This window comes from Culicoides brevitarsis, chromosome 1, assembly GCF_036172545.1.
Source record: "Culicoides brevitarsis isolate CSIRO-B50_1 chromosome 1, AGI_CSIRO_Cbre_v1, whole genome shotgun sequence".
Classification (NCBI taxonomy): Eukaryota; Metazoa; Arthropoda; class Insecta; order Diptera; family Ceratopogonidae; genus Culicoides; species Culicoides brevitarsis.
In genome coordinates, this window is record NC_087085.1 from 15,617,258 (window position 1) to 15,639,826 (window position 22,569).

The 22,569-nt window shown below is 28.3% G+C and overlaps 1 protein-coding gene across 1 annotated transcript in view; it reads right to left on the minus strand.

The window, feature by feature from the left end:
- LOC134837333 (cytoplasmic dynein 2 heavy chain 1) overlaps positions 1–22,569 on the minus strand; it is a 43,546-nt gene that overhangs the window by 18,533 nt on the left and 2,444 nt on the right. Inside the window, 22 exon segments of the mRNA XM_063852704.1 lie at positions 669–858; positions 2,094–2,225; positions 2,490–2,615; positions 2,870–2,951; positions 3,183–3,769; positions 5,090–5,313; positions 5,377–5,559; positions 5,673–5,792; positions 8,378–8,689; positions 9,344–9,436; positions 10,475–10,588; positions 10,782–10,870; positions 11,419–11,804; positions 14,267–14,406; positions 14,980–15,580; positions 17,119–17,201; positions 17,682–17,933; positions 17,990–18,236; positions 18,867–19,453; positions 19,613–20,033; positions 20,624–21,149; positions 22,345–22,471. Of these exon segments, the coding sequence (XP_063708774.1) occupies positions 669–858; positions 2,094–2,225; positions 2,490–2,615; positions 2,870–2,951; positions 3,183–3,769; positions 5,090–5,313; positions 5,377–5,559; positions 5,673–5,792; positions 8,378–8,689; positions 9,344–9,436; positions 10,475–10,588; positions 10,782–10,870; positions 11,419–11,804; positions 14,267–14,406; positions 14,980–15,580; positions 17,119–17,201; positions 17,682–17,933; positions 17,990–18,236; positions 18,867–19,453; positions 19,613–20,033; positions 20,624–21,149; positions 22,345–22,471 (5,622 nt within the window).

Here is a 22,569-nt window from a genome sequence, read left to right on the forward strand (position 1 = left end):
AAAATTTATTTTATTTTTTTGGGATGAAATTTGGGTCAGGAAGGAATAAAAAAAATTATTTTAAAAAATGTCATCCTATTAACTAACAATAAATTTTCATTATCTCGTGTTAATATAATTGCCCCATTATCATTTAAAATTTAATTTAAAAATAAAACATTTTTCATTGTCAATTTAAATCAATACCGCGCCAAACAAATTGAAAATCAGTATCGCAATTCCCTCCGCTATCATTTTACATAATTCCTGAACATGATTTCCATTAACTTCAATTATATTTTCGTAATCATTAGATATCATTACACATTTTGTTCATTTATCTAGAAATTAAAATCTTTTTTACAACACACACACACCAAACAAACAAAATTTAATTGAATCATCAAACTCCCATTATGAAATTTTCGTTTTGAGACTTGAACGTTGTGCTGCCGTTGTTTAAATTGTGTGTTAATTATTTAAATGATGTGTCAACATGGGGAACGAGAGAGATTGGTCTTAGTTCTTCTTCAAATGGAAAACTTGTCGCACACCTACTGCGAAACATATTGTGCCAACACGAGGAAAAAAACCGCATTAGACAGTGAAAGTAATTTAAAATGTGTGTGTGTGTGCGATGTGTGAAGAAGATAAGTTTTCCGCTAGTAGAGAACACAATGCGAATTAACAGCTGTGCTACAATCTCCTAATATTTGCATACCACCGACCTTATTAGCAAACTCATTGCGAGTGTCTATATCCATGGCGCTGGTAAAACCTCTCAGCATGTTTATACAAAATTCATCTTTATTATGTACGGTTGCTGGAACTGTTTGTAAACCGCACTTTATAAATCCTATCTGGGTTGTAAAATCGGGCCTGTGTTTGAATATATGAGAAATTTTTAATATTTTTTCGTCGTTTTTATTTATTTTTGTGTAAAATCTGAGGTCTGTCTGTTTTCGTCAAATTAAAAAAAAAAATTTAAAAATTTTCTTGGCTTGTCTTATTTGAAAAATTTTATAAATATTTTAATAAACATTTTTTTCAGAACTTTTATTTTTTTTAAATTGTATTTCAATTAATTTTTTTTTTATTTTTTAACATTTAATTATTTTTATTCTATTTTTTTTATCGCAAAAAATTATTTACAATTTATTTAACTTTTATTGAAATTTTCGTTTTTCTTTAATTAATTTTTTAAATTACAAACCTCAATAAAATAAAAAATTATAAAAAATCAAAACTGGTCAAAAATTTTCATTTCATGTAATTTTCAAGCCATTTTTTAAAAAATAAATGTATTTTTTAAAGAAAAATAAAATAAAAAAATTTTTACTCTAATTTTTGCTTTCCTTCTCAATAGAAGATTTGGAACTCAATAAAAATAAAATAAATAAACAATTGATAATTGCTCTAAAATTGCTTAATGATAGTCATTTTATATAAAAAAATATTTTAAAGGAACAAAAAAAAATATTTACTTAAAAATTCAGTTTAATTGAATTAAAAAAATAAATGTTTAATTTAATTAAAAATTACGTTTAATTTGATTAAAAATAAAATTAAAATTAATTAAAAATTATTAAAAAATTTATTTAATTTATTTTTAAATTTATTTAGGTATTTATTTTTTTATTTATTTAATTAAATTGTTTAATTAAAAATTAAATTAAATTTAATTAAAATTATTTTTTTTGGCAAAAATTTTGAAATAAATTTAAAGTTTTAAAATTTAATCAAATTTGAAGAAAAAAAAATGCACTTTTGTCAATTTTATTTTAAAAACAAAAGTCTTTACAACTGAATAATTTTGTAAGTGTGTAATTAAAAAATAGAATGTTCATTACAAATTAAATACAAATTTAAATTTACAAAATTTTTAACACAATTAACGGATGCAAAGCGGTTTTCATTCATCCACACATGCATTTCCCGAAAATTTTTTAAATTTTCACAAAAATAACAAAGTGACTGACATTTCGAGTAAACAATAAACAGCCAGCAAAAAAATCGTCCTTTAAAATATTTACAATTGCGGTCGCTAAAAAAAACATCGTCCGTCGTCTGCGTCGTCATCCGAGAGTTTACACAAAAAATTTAAATCTATTTACCAATTTTTTGTATCCTCGATCCAACTCAGCGCTTTATAAAAGTAATTTTCTATAAAGTACTTTAAATCATCTGAGTTTGTTTGTTTTGATAGCCATGATTCAATTATAAGGGTGTGATTTAAATCCTCCGAGCTGTGAATGTACGAGAAAAAATGCTACGCTTATAAAATGAACATAAAATGATTCAATGTGAAATAAAAATAAATTTTTATCGTCACTGGCAGATCAGCGAGCGAACGTTGGAAGCGAAATATAAAAAAAAAATGGAAAAATATTTATTTGGTTTAACAAACAAAACCACCAACATGTGATAATTTAATGCGAAAATAATTTCGCAGGTACGAAAAAAAAAAATAAAAAAATTATGTATCGCGACATCTATTTCCAGCTACATACCTTAAATTGATTATTCCCATACGAGAAATTGTCGCTGGTGATGCATTCGACAAATCGTGCGTTTCGAAAATGAAATTAACGTTATTGCCAAATTGTATTCGCCATCCAGATGGTAATGTAAGTAGACTGCGGGTATGTTTTGATTTCAATTAGTGTATGGCAGCGCGAGTAGTAATGTGGCAGCGGTTCCGATTTAAATATAATGTGAGATGAAAATGACGACAAAATAATTCGGTTGAGCGTTGGAATGTTTTCAATATTTTTTTTTCGGCATGTTTGTTTAAATATCGCAACGAAATTCGTTTAAACGCGACACATAACGCAAACATTCCGAATTAAAACCACTTTAATGAAATGGAAATGCGATAAAAATCAATTACCGATTATCATCTAGCACAGAATTGAGTGCTTCGAGCCATTCGGGGTCGCAGTCTCCGTCGCAAATGGTCCATGACGTAACATCTTTTTGTGTGTGCGGGAGTGCATATAAAAATTAAAAAGTGGAAAATGTTAAATATCTGTTAAATTAATTATGTATGACGAAAGCCGCATACACTGTTGCATCAATTTGCTTAAAAGTGAAAAGTACAAGGCGTTTCCACGAGGAAACAATAAATTTCTATGGATATTTTTTCATTTCCGTGAAAAGTTTCCCCGTACAGAAGTAATAACATAGCATGCACCACTACTTACTCAATGGCTCAGAATTTGCTGCAATCGCTACTGTTGTTAGCACACCATCATGCCACTGACGCGTATCGGGATCCAATTTCCCGAGCAATTGGTCACGTGTCATAGATTTCGGCGAAATTGTGTACGTACGAATCGTTTGTTGCATCAGCGCCAGTGCCTCCTTCAGTAATGAAATTATTGATGTTTTGCCGGAATTTGGCGGTCCAATTATCACGACCCCCATCCGTTTTTGCAGTTGTTCGTACAGTTCGAGGCACTTTTCGATTTGTCGCTCATTAGCAATTAGGCCGGTAGCGCTAAATGCCTGTCGGATGCATGTACGAAGGGTGTCGTGTAATGTCACCGTGAGACTCGTGTTGGGAAAGACATCGGCAATTAACATGTCGAAACGTTTGCCGTCAGATACGGTGAGTTTTGACATGGTGTTGGAACGGAGTGCTTGTACGGCAATTTCCATTTCTTTTTCTTCGGATGTTGTGACGGTATTGGATGTTTTTATTTCTTTTAAGATGCGACCACAGCCGAGAAGAACTGTTTTTAGCTCACGTAGTCCCCAGTTGTAGTGACGTTGAGATGATAACATTTTTCTATAAATTAAAGAAAAAATTAAAAGTTTAAAAAAATATCACTTTGAACATTATTTTAAACTTTTTGTCTTCCACTTCAAAATAAACTTTAATAAAAAAAAACAAATACCTAAATAAATAAAAAAAAAATAGGAATGAAATTTTGTAAAAGGTACAAACATTAAACTTCAAAACTCAACAAAATTTTAGTAAAAAAATCAAAAATTTGTTGTATAAAAAAAAATAGAAACGGTCATGAAATTTTTCAAGTTTAAGTAAACTTTTGATGGATTTCAAAGCTAAAATTGAATAAATATTCATTCTAAAGATGAATTCCATCAAAATCTCCTTGATTTTTGATTCTAAAATGATTTCCATCAAAATCTTGATTTTTGAAGAAATAAAAAAAAAATTTTCTTGATTTTTGATTTCAAGAAATAAAAATTTTTTTTTAAATAAATTTCATTCTAAAGATGATTTCCATGATCGGTCATGAAATTTTTCAAGTCAAGATCTAACAAACTTTTGATGGATTTCAAAGCTAAAATTAAATAAATATTCATTCTAAAGATGATTTCCATAAAAATCTCCTTGATTTTTGAAGAAATAAAAAAAAAAACGGTCATGAAATTTTTCAAGTCAAGATCTAACAAACTTTTGATGGATTTCAAAGCTAAAATTAAATAAATATTCATTCTAAAGATGATTTCCATCAAAATCTCCTTGATTTTTGAAGAAATAAAAAAAAAATTTTCGGTCATGAAATTTTTCAAGTCAAGATCTAACAAACTTTTGATGGATTTCAAAGCTAAAATTAAATAAATATTCATTCTAAAGATGATTTCCATAAAAATCTCCTTGATTTTTGAATAAATAAATTTTTTTTTTCATTGACCGTTTTTCAAAAAAAAAAAAATTAAAACGGTCATGAAATTTTTAAAAACTTTTGATGGATTTTAAAGATGATTTCCATCAAAATCTCCTCGATTTTTGAAGAAATAAAAAAAAAATTTTCGGTCATGAAATGATTTCAATGCTAAAATTAAATAAATATTCATTCTAAAGATGATTTCCATGAGATTTTTTTTTTCCTTGACCGTTTTTTAAAAAAAAAATTTTTGAAGTCAAGATCTAACAAACTTTTGATGGATTTCTAACAAACTTTTGATGGATTTCAAAGCTAAAATTAAATAAATATTCATTCTAAAGATGATTTCCATCAAAATCTCCTTGATTTTTGAAGAAATACAATAAAAAAAAATTTTTTTTCATGACCGTTTTTTCGAAAAAGAAGAAAAAACCTCGAAATAAATTAGAAAAACAACAAAAAGCAATACTTACTGCGCTAAATCAAACAACTCCACAATACGAAATCCAATCCGATCAGCAAATTGAAATCCTTCCACAAACAACATGACTCTCGCAATCTCCTTCGGTTCCGGTTGTTGCATCACAATCGGTCTAAACAACGCTTGCAAATTCGCCGGCAACTGTTGCCTGCCCCCATACTCCGCTCCCGCCGGATTCAGTGTCACAAAAATGCAGCAATGTGGGTTCAATGGGATCTAAATATAATTATTTATTAATTTCCAGTGCAAAATAAGGGAAAAAGAGGGAAAAAAACTCACATTCTCCTCCATTAAGCAAACTTCTCGTTTTTGCTCCTTTAAAGCCGTTTGCAGCGGTTGAATCAACATGGAAATTGCCGAGAGTGTACTATCTTGTAAACGGTTAAATTCATCAAAACAACCCCAAGCGCCGCAACGTGCCAAGCCAGAAAGTATTAAAGCCATCGCTGTAGTATCGATATTCTGTTTTTTTTTGTTCGCATGAAGCAGCAAAAAAACGAAAAAAAAAAGTTTCATGCCAAGTTTAAAACAAATTATTTACCTTTCATGCATAATTTATGTTTATGTTTATTTACCTCGTCACAGTTAAAGACAAAAACTAATCTGCCCAGCATCGCACCGAGTGCCTTAACGCATTCCGTTTTGCCTGTGCCAGCGGGTCCGAAAGGATTTCCACCGCATCCCAGATGCATTGCCTTTGTAAAAATGAAATTTTAGCAAAAAAAAAAAAAAAAAAAGAGAGAATGAAAAAGTTCGAGACAAACTTTTACATTTTCTCTTTCACCAAGCTTTTCATATATTTAATGTTATTCACATTTTGCAACACACACCAAAACTGGTTTGGTCTTCGGTATGTTGAAACATTTTTATAACAATTCACCGATGTGTTACATTTTTATATTATTAAACGAAACTTTTCTTCCAGACATGGCACGAACGATAAAAAGTAGGTTAAAGTGCACGACGATCATGGATTGAAAGGACGACGTTCTTAAAACTTTTTTTTCTTCTTTTTTTTTTCAAAGAAACCAAAGTATGAAGAGTTGCTTGAGTGACTTTGTCATAAAAACTGATTCCACCTTTGAAAGTTTCTTTTAGTCTTGAAACAAGAAAAAAAAAACACGGAAGTGGTCAAAAGTTTTACAGTAATTTAATATTCTTGCGTGGTTTCGTGTCACATTTGTGAATCCCGACCCATCTGCAAACACTTTTTACATGTAAATAATTAAATTTAATTTCAATCACATGGAATCCCAATTCAAAAGAGATTTTATGAATCCCAAAATTTACCCTATTTACTCGTTTGCGTTGAAACACAAAAATTATTTCTCCTAAATTCTTGTTTCTGAAAACTACCGAAGTACTCCTTTAGTTATTATTGTGGGTAAAATTTGCACACAAACCAGACCAAAATATTTTCCTCGGTACAAACATTTGCATTGCATGTAAAAAAACACGCCTTCATACACCCGTCCGTATGCCTTTTGTCTAATGCATAAAATGAACATCAATTTCAAAAAGATGTTTTACTTGCGTTTTGTGGTATCTTTCGAGTATATTGGGGATGAGAGAGAAAAGATAAACAAACAGGCCAACCGCCTTACACGAGATATAACATCAAATTAAACCCGAGACGCAGAGAGAAAATGGAAATATTTATGCAACATCCTTTTTTATTGTGGAAATGAAATGAATATGAGACCGCATAATGCTCCGAGTGGTACGAGGACAACAAGGATATAAAGATTGTAAAGATATAAGAAAAGATAATTGGTTCGAAATTAGACTATTTACAAGATCGTTAGGAGGCATGACATACAAATATGGAGTCACCAAGTAGCTTTTTGTCGAGAGAGACTATCTTTGCTTAAATAATCATTTGTATGATAAAAACATGACTTGGACAAGACATGGAAGATGTTAACACAATTGATACAAATTGGAAATACAAATCTTTTGACCTTTCGTTTGCATGGGGGATGAGACTTCTTGATGTAGATAAACAAAATTCGACAAAATATCAAGTTTGTTATTAGATATTATTTTGGGAGAAACAATCAAAAATAATCTTCTTTAGTTTGTGTTTCGACTAAAAAGCTTTTAATTTGAGTTTATTGTTATCTTAATTGAATTAAAAGAGGCAAACGGTAGCTCTCAAAGAGGTGTTCTTTCAAAGAAAATTTATTTATAGGAGGATAAATTGTTATCAAAATTTTGTTAGGAGATGGGAAAAGTAATTTTTTTACGGGATCCCAAAAATTATTTTTACGAGATTTTTTTTAATGACATCATGACATTCAAAAAATTAAAAATTAAATTTTTTGACTAAATTTAATTTTTTTTTTAAAATGAATTTCAAAAGTTTTAAAGCATAGTGCTAAAGATATTTTTTCAATTTTTTTTAATTAAAAAATTAATGAATAAAATTTAAGAAAATTTTTCTATTTTTTATCTTATACAAGATCTAACATTTTTTTTAAATTTTATAGGCCTTAAAATATTAAGAAAGTCATCAAATTTCTTTCGATCAGTATAAAAAATTAACATTTTTATGCAACACAGAATTTTTTTTAAATTTTATCATACTTAAAAAAAAATTATTTAACAATATTGAACATCTTTTTTAAATAATAAATTTAATTAAATAAAATTTAATTTTAATAATTTTTTGAATAATAATTTTACTATTAAATTTTCAAGATATTGATAGGTATCGAAATTTTTTTTCAATTTCCGATATAACATAAATTAAAGTTTAGGGAGTTTTATTAATTATTCTCGTTCAGAGAGTGTCAAGGACATATCTAAACGCAGAAACAAATATTTAAAAAAATAAAAATTTGTTCAATTTTTGCCTTAATTTTTAACAAGAAAATTATAAAAATTCGAAACCTAGATAAATTATTAAAAATTATTTTTTTTTTCTTAAAAATTGTTGAACACTGAAAATTTCCCGAAAAAAAAGTACGAAGGAAAAAATTTGAAACATTAAAAAATTTGAAAAATTGGTATAAAAATATTAAAAAAACCTCAAAAATTTAAGACAAATGTGTTTTCTTAAGTTTTTTCTTATTTTTAATTTTTTTAACATTTTTCCGTTTTATTTTAATTTTAGCGGTTTTTTCTCTTAGCATTATCTACATTACGGTATTTTCTTTAATTTTTGAAAATTTACCGGGAGCTTAAGTTCACCGAAAATCATTCAGAAAATACTTCATAAATAAACTCTCAAACAAGAAATTTTCATATAAAATCAATTTTCAAAGGAAAATTCACTCACCTGCGTCAGAGTCAAGTAACAATTATGTGCCAAAGATGTGTACACGAGTTTACTATAGTTCCCCAGAAACTCATAGGAGTATTCAAATTCGGCATAAACCATACGGATTCGCACAATTTGGTCTCTCTCATTGAGATAGAATTTCAATTGTTGCAGCCAGTGCCAGTCTTGCAAATTTGTTACATTATGTTTTAATAAATATTCTATTGTTGTGGTCTGCCATACCAAGTCAAATAATAACGCTCTAATTTTAATCTGAATCAAATTTTGATGCACTTTTTGTTCCTCGGGTGCCTTTTGGTGGCTGTTGTCCTGTTGTTGTTGCTGTTGCTGCAATATGCCGGAGTACTGGCTGATTGAATTCTGCGATGGCCATGACGATGATGATGATGACGGCACCAACGACAAACGATGATAAGAACAACATGTTTGGCAATAATAACAATAATAACGATGAACATGCCAAAATATGCGTCAAGGCGAGCGAATTTTTCGTTGTTGTTGTTGTTATTTTATAAAAAAAAAATTATACATAATAAAAACATTTTAATTAATTTTCTGTTTACATTCATTTATCTCGACAACGACCTACATACTACAAAAGGCGAAATGCATGACTAGCTAGTAAATGCATTCGATCGTTGTTAAAAAAAATAACAACAACCGACAAAAAGGGCACGATTTTTTTTTTAGTGCATGAAAAAATTAAATTAATTGTCCTTCATGTCGAGGTCTAAATTTGTACACGAAAAATATTTTTTAATAAATTTAGTGAAAATTTGGTTAAAATGCAATTCTTAAATCAAGAACTGAGACCAAAAATTTATTACATTGGAAAATTTGTAAAATTAATTACACATATTTGCTGTAATTGAGATTTATTGAAAATAATTTATGGATTCAAGTTCATTAGAAAGTGTTCAAATTGATGGTTTTATCGAGATTTATTTAAATAAAATTCCTTACCTTTATGAATTTCAGGTGATTTTGTAAAGTCATCGAGCCAATGGCCTTTTCTGTTTGCTTTGTAAACGAAATTTGATTTGCCAGACAGATTACCTGGTTCGCCGAAAGAAGGATTGAGAAAAGTTTACAAAATTAATAGACAATTGAATGAGTTCATCTTCACATTATAAAGTGTAAAATACCGATTAATTACGAGATTTTGTTAAAGAAAATGTTCAAAGTGTCGAGTAAACAAAATTAAATTCTAATTGCTTTTTAAGAGTTTTCTCGTAATATCAGTTTTTTTTGTTGAATTCTTTTTCGAAAATAACAGGATAATCAGTAAAAGCACTCATTCATGATAACTGCAAAATACTTTAATTGTAAGACTCAATTATTTCACTCTCGTACGGGAAACTTTTCAAATGTAATGATGAAACGTAATAGGATAACAAGTTATGAGCAAGTCATGTTTTAAGACTTTTTAATCTTAAAATGCGCGCATTATCGAATTATTGGTTTTTGAGTGTCTTGACTTTAATAATTTATTTTTTAAAAATAATTTTATTAATTTTTATTTAATATTTATTTTAATAAATTAAATTTTTATATTATTTAAAAATTCAATAACATTTAAATCAATTAAAAAAATAAATAAAGTTTAATTAAATAAAAATTAATTTTTAAAAAATTAAATTTAATTTATTCATTTTTATTATTAAAGAAAACAAAAAAAAAAAAAATTTTTTTTATTATTTTAAAAATGTAAAAAACGAAAAATTTTTAAAAACATTAAAATTTTTAACCACCGAATTAAGTGAAAAAAATATTTTTTTTCATAGATTTAAAAAAGTAACGATATTTAAAAAAAATTAGTCAAATATTTATATAATTAATTCATTATTTAAAAATTGAAAAATATTTTAATTTAAATTAATTTTTTTAAATTTCTCAAAAAATAATAGAAAGTCGATTTTTTAAAATTTATTTTTAGCCTTAATTTGGTTAAATAAATATTTTTTTAATTTTTAAATTTTTTTTCACTCAAAATTGTTCAATTTAAAAAATAAAAAAAAAATAAAATAACGGACAGACATTTGAAAATTTTTTTTTGCTCAAAGAACGCCTCTCAAAGTAATAGCCATATATTACCTGCATGGGATATTTTTTAATTTGATCCAACGTAATCTGCTCGTGTTTACAACATTTTACAATTAAATCCTTCATCGTACTCTTAATTTCACTGACAAACTGATTGAGCCATTCCTGCAATTTTTTTCCCCCGACGTTGTTTTGAAGTACATGAAAAGAAAATTTGTTCGTGTGTAAGTTAATGTGAAAATAGTTTCCCACTCCCGCATCTAACTGTGAGTTGGTAGATACTACATGTACACCAACATCACAGTTAGTTTTGAGAACGAGAGGTAGCAACAATAAAAAGATTAATCGTTCTTTTAACCTCAACTGAACTCTTCATGCACACATCATTTTTCAATTTAATTTCATCACCTTCAGCACTATAAATCGTCGTGATAAAGGAAGTATTATCTGCAAAAAAAAAAATAGTAATGTATTTGTGTAAGTAAGAGATTTTAAGGCAAACGAAAGATAGAAAAGGATTTTTATTATTAGATTCTTGCTTTTGTATCCATTCAACGAGGGCAAGTCATGTGCTTTGTGTGATCTAAAGCTTTTATAATGCGAAAGTAAACGATGCGTTTTTTTTTACTTTTTTTTTTTTTGAACATTTGTTGCTTTATTTAAGGCAAAATTTTACTTTTAAAAATAGAAATCAAAGCTTTAGGGAGAAAAAATGCTTTTTGACGTTAAATTAATGTCGAGATTAATCCTCAGGCACTTGCCAATATTTGTTTGACTCCGAAAATCCAAAATCAAAGAGCATATGTGATTAAAATGCAGACAAACGCGTACAATTTCAAACCACTTTAATCCGCAAAGGAGATAAATCTTTAAGTGCAGTGCGTGACACCGCAGTCATTAGAGATTGAATATTTTCAATTTGTGTTATTAGTGGCAGCATCGCACTATTATTATGCAAAATCATAGAGAAACTTTGCTCCAAATTCGCACACGACAGACAAAAATCAATCACTTACCTCGCACTACGATGCCGACTTTAAATACACCTGGGAATAATTTCTTAATGTGTTTCTGTATAATTATCTCTTTGGTTGACTGTCCCAGTATCTCGAGCAGATCGTCGTCACCCAAGAAATAAAAGCGAGCAAATGCATTTCGTTTCGCCGTGATATATGACGTTAATGTGTTCTGGCATCGTGTCAATTGATTGATGAGTGCATTTATTATCGACATGATATTGTGTATTTTCAAGAGTGACAATATCTTTGTATCTTGCTCAATTTCTCGCATGATATAACGAAAATCCTTATCAATGCGGAGAAATATATTTTCCTCATTTTTCAAAGTGCCAACGCTGAAGATCGGCTCTAAATAGATCCATCTGCAATGAAAAATGGCGAAATAAATTATTATTAATAAAAAAAGTGCTAAACTAAAAATAATACGAGAAAAATAGTTGGAAAACATCATTACAAAAGAATGTCACTTATTATTATAATGAGCTCCTATTTTTTCGAGCATTAATAATTTTTTTGCGAGTATGTTTGGTAAACAACAAATTACTATGTGCAGCGAAGTACATGCATTTCCGCATTAATGCAAGAGTGAAAATTTGAGTGAAACTCATTTTTGACGAAATGGGCCCATTTGTGAGTGTGGGTTAATATGATATTTTTTTTTTAATTATAATATTTATTTTTCCTTTTAAAATTTGTCATTCAAAATGTTTTTTTCGTATGTGTATTTTTTATTTTAATTTTATTTTTAATTCAAGAATAAAGTTCAAAAAAATGAAAAAATTATTATTAATTAATTAATTATTAATTTAAATTTGTATTAATTAATTTAATTATTAATAATTGATTAATTTAATTTAAATTAATTAATTAATAATTAAATTAATTAATAATTAAATTATTAATAATTAAATTAATTAATAATAATTAAATTAATTATTTTTGTAGGAAATTATCAAAATAATAATTAATATTTATTTATATTTTATAATTTTTTTATAAAATAGTATAAAATAATTATTTTTATTTTCTTTATACATTTTATTGGCAGAGTAACAAAATTTAATTAAACAAATTATTTTTTTAAAAATAATAAAAAATAACAAATTTAATCGAAGTCTAATAATTTTTTTAATTTTATATTAACTTTAATTCTAAAAATTTAGTAAAATTTTCTAAAAATGTCGTAAAATTCAATAATTTTTTTTCACAATTTTTGTAATTTTTTTTTTGTCATACCTACTAGTTTTTAATATTTAAAAAAACATCTCAAATCAAATTCATTAAAATTTCATTTGAAATCACCAAAATATTAAAAAAAAATTAAGTGAAAAATATTTTATTCAAAAAAATAATAATACTTAATTGAAACTCAGCTAAAAATAACAAAATTTCCACTTTTTTTCTATTAAATTTTCATCATTTTCAATAAAAATCAACAATAATCAATTCAAACGCATAAGTAAACGAAAAAAAGAAAGAATCCGAAGAAAAATCATAAATTTTATTTCTTGTGTGAATTTTCAATGGGAAAGTTATGGCAAGCAATGAATTGAGAGAGAAACGTTAACTTTTTTTTTCCTTTTTTTCAAAAATAAAATATATGACACCAAAGAAAGATCACGAAATGCTTGCCATATATTATCATTTTCAAAGCAATAACAATAATGATGTCTTTTTTTCGCATAGCTTCTCACACGCAATCTATGCCAACCGTAAAAAAAGTAAAACCATCATGCACACTTAAATCAAATTCAGGAGCATTTCTGCTACTTTTTATTTTTTTCTACCTATTTTCCATGATTCAAGAAAAAGTTGAGCGAAAACATATCATGTCGTGTATAAAAAATAATATATCTTTTTTAAAGAGGAAATAAAAGTTAAGAAAAAAAAATAAAGTTCTTTGCAAAGAAAAATTTTTCGAAAAAAATAAAATGTTTTACAATAACTTTCAGCTTTGGTTATTATTTTATTAAAGTTGTTGTTGAATACTTGGAATGTCATTTCAGTAAATAAATTCAAATTTAAAATTTTTCAAGTGTAATTTTTTTTTTAAAGAAATATTTAAGATTTGTGTTCCACATGCTTTGTAACATGGATCAAAAATAAAAGTAATGGCCTCTGACTTTTATATCCCACGTCCTAGTCCTATTTTATTTTCTTGTCATATTCCATTTTTTTCTTTTTTTTTCTCCTCATTTTATTATTATTTCCATCTACTTAACGTTGAGGTAACGTCGTCGTTTGATCTCGCATCGCACAAAGCTCGTTTCTTTGTGACTTTGACTGAGCATTATTATTATCGAGCAAGGACGCGCACATACACACACGTACAGTTTGCATATGTAAAATAAACTATAATTTATGTTGGTGCACTAAAGTGACGTAAAAGTGTTTCTTCATGAGTTAACATTAGAACTGCCAGGACATTTTTTTCCTCTCCAAAATAGGGAGCGAAGAAAAAAAAATGTAAAGAGGCAGAAAAACGAGAAATTACCTTTTTTTATGCAAAACCATATAAAATGATCACATATTTATTATATTTTGAAAGGTTCCATGCTCTCACTCTCTTTTTCGTGCTCATATAATATTTTATTATGACTTAAATTAGACATAAATTTACCATTATGTAGATCTTACTTTTTATTGTTCGGAAATTTTGTCTTCGAACACGCAAAAAGAAAGAACGAGAGTCAAAGATTATGCAAATTTCAATTTTATAGGAGGATTTTTGCCGTTTTTTATTAAATATTATTTGATTTTTATTGCTGTCATATGGACAAAAATAATTCCCTTTTTGGCTTTTGGTGAATTTAAAACTACTTACTTTCTTTGTATTTGATTGATGTTCGTTAAAATGTAATCCAAATTCGTGAGTTTTGTCTCCCAGATCTCAGCTTGGTCCGAAAATGAATCGAAAGCTACAGAATTTTTCGCTGATTGCAAGAGGCATTGGTTGTCGCCAATCTTAAAAAAAATATTAAATTAAAGGTTTAAAAATTTAAGAAAAAAAAAATTTAAAACTTTTAAAAATTTTAATTCAAATTTTTTAAAATAAAAATCAAAACTAAAGTCGAAAATAAAATGGGTTTTAAAAGTTTTGAAATAATATTTTTATACAAACTGACAATTTTTTTACAACTTTTGACAAATGATTATTTTTTCTTGTTTTTTTCAATTATATTATTTGAGAAAAAAATAGAAAATGAAATATGAAATTGACTTTTAATCGTTTCAAGTTAAAACTTAAAAATTTTATAAAAAAAAAATGTCAAAAAAAATTTTAATAATTTTATGAAAATTATTTTTAGAGAAGAATTTTTTTAAAACAATATTTAGTAAAAATAAAATTATTATTTAAATTTTTTTTTTTAAATAAATATCTTCAAAAATTATAAAAACGGACCAAAAAATTATAATTTTTGATAAAATTTTTAACTTTTTTTATATTTTGCCCCATTTTTTGATTTTTAAAATGGGGTATCGGACTTTACTTTTGAGTTTCATGAGCGGCCTAAAATAAAAATTTATAAAAATTACTTTATTAAGGACATCCTGAAACTCCTTCACGAGTGTCAGCGGTGTTCCCTTGCTGTCTGTGTGAATTGTCGTTTTGAGTGTTGCCGTTACCCCCCACTGTTCCAACTCCGTGATCGCTTGTCGAACAATTTGCTCGGATGTCGCCTGCCGCACAATATTCTGTATTTCCGTGGTATTTTGCTCCAAGCCATCAATAACAGTCAGCAACTCCTTCAGCTTGACATCGTGATACGATTTCGATGTCATGCCCAGTATTTGGATGATTTTTGCCCAGTGCCGGTCTACCAAGGCGTCAGATTGCAGCAACGTGATGTTCGGCAAATTCCCGCGAATGCGACTAATTAAATTCTGAATCCGCACACTGGAAATCGTCACGGCAGTCGCAGCTAATTTCGATTCCCACTTTGACAGGAAGTCCGTTAGAAGGTACGGACGACGCCGATAGACAGCCCATTCTTCGGTGCCAACTTCATCATATTCCGCCATAAAGTTCTCATAAACTTCCCACTGTTCACTCTGTTTCTTAAATTCATTTTCAACTTTTGCAAATATTTCATTCACTTTATCCGGAAACTGTACATTAAATTTCGTGCAGTCAGTTCTGAAACGAGAAGAAGAAAAAAAACGAAGAAATTGTGTAAGAAATGTGTATTTTTTGCTGTTGGTACATCTGTAATGCAAAACTAAGGGAAAGAACGTTGTGTGTTTGCGCGACAAAACTCGTCGTGGCAGCACTCAGAATCCGTCAGAGCGTAATATTTCTCTGAGTTATGTCGCGGCGGAGACAACGGTCACTGTATTCACGACAAAAATGTCTTTGGAAGTTGTAGAAAAACTGAAATGGCATGGAAATGCGGCAACAGAAGCAACTTTGTAGTGTTGTTGTTCCACGGAGTTTGTAATGTTGTAGCATTAAAATATGTAAAATAAAAAATAATAAGAAAAAGTCTACGTCGACGACGACGACGCAGCAACAAGACGAACAAGAAAAATATCTATGGAAAGTATATTTTTATGATGATAATTTATTTTTATAGTTGGGCCGAAAAGCATCGCAGAGTGAAGAAGAGAAAAAAAAGTAAAATTGAACAACTAAAGTCAAAAACATTACCAGAAATGGACGAAAGTGCTTTTATGGAAATTTATCGAGGAAGTTGCCATAAAATGGAACAGCCCATAGTTTTACTTTCCGTATTTTTTTCTTTCGCGATGCGCTAAAAAATAGATAAATGCAAATGTACAACTTGCCAACGATGATGCTTTATTATTTCGATTCTTCTTCCATTCATTCATTCATAAGACAGTATGAGATTATTTGCATAATACTTTATGAAGGCCGTTATATTTCGTGTGTCTCGTATAAAATGACGTTCCGAATGAGACTAAATAGTTTTTTCTTCATTTAAAAATTAAAAAAAAAATTAAAAAAACAATATGGTTCAAAAAATGTCACATAAAAATATTCACTTAAAAAAAAAATAATTTAAAAAAAATATTTTTTAAAATTTTTTATTAATTTTTTATTTATTTTTTTTTAAATTAAATATTTAATATAATGAATATTTTTTAATTAATATTTTAAGATTAATTTTTTTTTTATTATTTTTTATCTTTTTTTTTGAAAAAATTTTCAAATTTTAATTAAAAAAAAATAAATTCAAAGAAATTCTCTTGACAATTTTAAATGAAAAATTATTTCAAAATTTTATTAAAACTCATTAAAATTTATTTAAAAATTATTTAAACGAAAATCTATTTTTTAAATTTTTTTTTTTAAATGAACGAAGAAAAATATATTTTTTGGGAAAAAATAAAAAAAAAATTTTTGTCACTTTTTAGTAAAATTACTCTTTAAATTTTTTTTTTATTTTTTATTCTCTATATTTTTTTAAATTTAGTAAAAAACTATTGAATTTCATTTGAAACGGCTTAACTTAAAAAAAAAGTTTCCTTAACTCGTTAACTTTTAAAATTTTTGCCCTAAATCATGAGATAACTCGCGTGTGTTAATTAAAAAGTCCGTACAATTTTCGTCGTAAATTACAAAAATAAATCTGCGTCGTCACAAAGGCAGAAAAAAAAACTTGCAACCACAAAAAAGAAAAATTCTCATTTAAAAATTTAAATTCAAAAACTTACAAAAGATGATCCTTTTTATCTTGTATCATTTTCCACTGATTTTGACGTTCCCTGAATAGCGTAATGTCGGCTTCGTCGCTCGCCTGCGTCGTTGACAATCATAATTATGGAACGTCGTCGTCGTCGTCGTTGTCGAGATTTAGTTGGACGGTTAGTTTGATAATCGTAATCATAAAATTGAAAAAGTAGAAAAAGGGAAAAGAAATTATCATTTTATTTAACGCACATTCGTTCACGGAGTCCGCGGTACAAAAGGAAAGTTTTTTCCATTTCGGTAAACGAGAAAAAGAGAGAGAGACGACGACGAAGAAGAAGAAGAAGCACGACGAACGAATGAATGAGAAACCAAAGTAAAGAATTTAATTAAAAGATGAACATTTTCATTATTATTATAAAAGTAGTTTTTGTTCTGGTTTCTTCAAAATGATAATTGTAAAATTATGAATTTTTAAGTAGATGAATTACATTATCTTTCCTTTTGCATTTCTCGTGACTGACTTTTGGTGCGGCGCGCGTGAAAAATAATTGTGCAAGTTTTATAAAAAAAAAAATAATTAAATCACCTCCAAGTCTTTGAGAGTTGCTTCCCAACGAAGTGCGAATTTGCTTGCTTCTTCAGCCATTTTGTCGACTTGCACTTCGATATTTTGCTTGATGACGTCAAGTTGTCCTTGCAACAGTGTTTGATGGTTGTCGATCAAGGGTTGAAGTTGATCCCATTGCATAATGAGAGTCGAAAGGGCACTTACACGTTCCTTGCACCAACCAGCGAGACAAGTGTCTTTGTTTTGAACTGATTGGATTGTACTCGACATCTACGAAAAATCATGAAAAAATTAAATTTTTAAAAGAAAATTTTGGAAAAACAAACCTTTGGATAGTCAGCTACAATTTTTTCGTATTTAGCACTTGTGTCAATAATTCCTTTTTCGTCGAGCGGAATGTGTTGAAGTACTTGAAGAGCATTTGTGAGATATTCCTGCAAGATTGAAATGTCTTCGAGAATTGACGAGCGAAGACTATAAACCAAGGCTTCCCAATAACGTCTGCTGATGAATTCGATATCCGATCTCAAAGGGGATAAATTGATGACGAAACAATCGAGACGTTCTTCAGTTCTAAAAAATTATTAAAAAAATTAATTAAATTTATTTAGGTTACTTTTAAATTTATTTTGAATTTTTTGCCCCTTGTCTAATTTAAAAAATTGAAAATTGAATTAAAATAAAAAAAATTAGAAATTTCTTCAAAAAAAAAAAAAAAATAAACTAAAAAAAATGAAATAATAATAAAAATAAAAAAAATAAAATAAAAGAACAATAAAAAGATAAAATAAAAGAATAATTATTAAAAAAAAAATTAAATCATCGTGAAATAAATCAAAATAAAATATTTAAATTAAATAAATAAATAGAGAATCGTGGAGAATAAAATAAAAAATTCAGAAAATTTTCTAAATTTTTTTTGCCTGCAAATTAACAAAAAAAATTTTTTTTCAATTTTTTGCTTGAAATTAAATTTAAATAATTTAAATGAAATTAAATTTAAATTTAGGTATAATTTAATAATTTAAATAATTAAATTTAATCTAAAAAATTATAAAAAATATTACGGTCAAAAATGAAACTGAGTCAATTTTTATGAAAAACTTTTAATTTTTTTAAATTTTACTCTAACAAACTTTTGATTTTTTGGAAAGGGATAAAAAATTTCAAAATAAATTTGGAATTCATAAAAAATCATTTTACTTTTGAATTTTCGCAATTTGTTGACTAAAATGTTTGCAAGTCTTGAAATTCATGTCCCACTGTTCCCACGTCTTGAGATGCTTATTGCACAATTCCTCGATATCGACACAGCCCAATGCCACCCATGGCAACCACGTTTCCTTCACCGTTTCCAATTTCTTCAGGATATTGTCGCCAGCTTGATACAACGTCGTAAATCTCTCTCGATTGCGTTCTACCATCGTGCGAAACAACTTGCCACCCTGGTCGGAAACTCCCCGGAAACTCATCGGTTTCTCGAGAAATTTTCGCAGCTGCGAGAAATACTTTGATCGAATTTCCTCGATTGTGGGGCGAAATTGCAATTGTTGCTGCCGGAACACAATGTCAATGCTGATTTCGGGCAACTTGTGATTGATGTCAATTAGTCCGGTGATATATTGATACTCCAGCACCTTGTACAACTGATGGTCGAGATGCAACTTGAATGCATTCAAATTCGAGTATCCCTGTCGCTCGAGAGTGCTAATAATGTCACGTAGACTCTTCATTTCGTCTTTCCAGCTGCCACTTTGTCTGATCAAATCGGTTGTCATTAATTTGCCAATCTATGCGGCGAGGCGGGTGTTTGCACGAGAAAATGGGAAAAAGTACATTGTAATCAATTGTTCATGTGCGACACGTGATGTCACGTCAAAATTCAAATGTAATAAATAAATACACAATAAAATGTTTAGTGAGACCCGAGGAATGTGTGGCATACTTACAATTTTGATTGCGTTCATGTGATATCCCGTGAGTAAATTATTATCGTGCGATAACTTATTTACGGCAGCTTGCAGCATCGCGATGTACCGTGTGACAGATGCCTCGTCGTTCCACGATACACTTTCACTTTTTACGAGGCGTGACAATTCCACGGCGTTCTTTAGCATAATTGGACGTTGGCACGGCACCATTCTGTCGCCAACTGTGTTGTGAAATGAGGCAATTTGCTGGAGATGACGTGCATGCGAGATGAATTTGGACGCGTGACGGGCACATGTGTGCAATTCTGTGGGGACCCGATAGCCCAAAGCCTCGAATTCGCGTACGTCGTTACAGAAATTGATGAACATGGGATTGAAGGTGACAAACATCAGGCCTTCACCTTCGTCAAATTTCACCACGGGAGCGTTGTCGTGCAAGCTGAAACGAATTTTTGATTGTGCTAATGTCACTTGTGTGTTTTTCGATTTAAATATTAGGCGAATAAAATTTAATTTTTCATTTTTTGTCAGATTTCTTCTTTTTTTTAAATTTCATCGAAAAAATCAGTGGAAAAAAGTAAATAATAATTAATTAATTTTTATTTAATAAATTTAATTTTTTTGAATGAAATTTCATGAAAAATTTCAGTTAAAATAAAAATTATTTTTTTTTTTTGAAAAATATTTGAAATTTTAAATAATTTTCATGTTTAACAAATTTTTTCATATTTTTTTTATATTTTTATAAAATTTAATCAAATTTTTATTTAAGAATTAAAAATAAAAAATTAAATAATTTTTATTTTAATTCAAAAATAAAATTTGTTCTTTGTAAAATGTCATTAAAAAATTTAAAAATTGACCAAAAATAAATAATTAATTTAATATAAAATTATTGTTGAACGTTAAAAAAAATAAAAACAAAAAATCCGACAAAAAGTGAGACAATAAATTTTAATCGCCTAAAATATTTATTTTGTTTTCTCAGAAGTAAAAATAAATAAATTACTTTGCTACGGGCAAACTTACACTAAATCTCCGGAACGTACGGCATCAAGACTCCGTTCGCACCACGTTTGAAAATTTACTTTCAACAATGCCTGCGTCTCCTCGATGAATTCCTTCAGCTGGGCAAACACAATGTCGAAGCCCTTTAAATCATTCAGTACCGTATCACAAATCTTCTGGATTTCAATTAGTTGATGCTCGACAATTTTCAGCCACTTGGACTCCGTTACAATCTGCGAACGATCGCCGACATCCAGTTGACTCTGCATCAGCGTATCTCGCAAATCCAGAAACAACTTTGGCAAAGTGGACAATAAATTTTCCCGTTCGGCAACCAATGCCTTTCGCACCGTATCTCGAGACAATACATTTTGGTATTTATTGAAAATGTGCACTACTTGCCGGGTATTATTCAAATGGTTATGTATCAATCCTTTTAGTAAAATTGCAATTTTATCATCAATTTGTGTCAATGTATATTCAAATTCTTTTTTGGCTTTGTACCATCTTTTCTGCCCTAACGGTCCAATATCGTAGATATTTATCTCTGCACGAAAAAAATATTTTTGTCGATGTCAAGTGACGTTGTTGTTGTTGTTGTTGTTGTGGGTGTGCACAAGATTCATAGAACGAAAGATAGATTGCTCGATACAATAATAATAATAAAAAATATGCAAAATAAATAAAGACATATTTTCAGGGCAAATGTGGTGATGGGATTGTTTCGAAACAAAAAAAAAAGACAAATAAACATTTTCATTACAACAGAAAATAACAATAAATTGTGCAGACCCTTTTTATGCGATTTGAGAGAATATTCAAGTAGACATCACTCGTGTCGTACGTGAACGATAAAAATGTATCAAGTGAGTGTTACATGATTATTTTCGATGATTTTTTTGATAGAAAATAACTTGAACACTCCTCTTGAATCGAAAAAAAAAACATTTTATTAAAAGGTCTCAAGTTATGGGAAATTTTTGTTTTTTTTATCGCATTTCAGAATTTTTTTTGAAAAAATCGAATTTTTGTCCATTGTGTTGTCTGTCCGGAACGTCGTGCAAATTTGCCATTGCTAATTCAAGATTTAACAGGAAATTTATTTTCTCGTAGGAAATTAAAATTCGTGAAAAATTTTGGAAAATTTATGAAAAATCGAAAAAAAATTATCCAAAATTAAAAAAAAATCAAAAAGTTTTTTAAAAATTTTTTGGAAATTCAAAAAATTCTTCGTGATTTTGATGTTTTTAAAAAATTTAAAGTTTTGTTATTTTAAAAAATTTATACAACATGAAAATGTAAAATTGTTGCAAAAAAAAAAACGAAAAAACTCAGAAAATTCATAAAAAATAGGAAAGTATTGAAAAATTTCAAATTCCTAAAATTTTTTGGGGATCTTTTGTATAACATAAAAATTGAAATTTTAGAAAAAACATTGAAAAAACCCACAAATTCGATAATTTTGAACAATTTTCCGCTAAAAAATGTCCAAATTCAAAAAGCGGTTAAGTTATTCGTTTTCGACAAATGCTTTTCGATCCCGATTTTACTGTATGAAAATCTGTGGTGCGAAAAAATAAAAGTTTTCACAAGAGAAGTTGATTGCAGTGTGACTCATAATCCACTTATGCGACTCACATGTAAAAAAAAAAGAATTTCCACTGAACGACACAACACGAAAAACCGCTATAAAACCATTTTATGACATTTTTCGGTGCAGAAAAAAAAACAAATAAACTTACCTCTAAAAGGTGCAAATAAATATTCCGCTTTTAACAATATTTGGTCCTGGTGTTGTTGTTGATGTTGTTGTTGCTCGTGAATAAATAGCGTGGATATTTGTTTGTGGATGTTTTTCATTTGTAGAATCTAGATTTTATTTGTCGTCCAAACAAAGTACAGAAAATATATTTTAGAGACGACGCAAAACAAAAAAAAACTAGCTAGTCAGAGAAAAGTGCATGCAA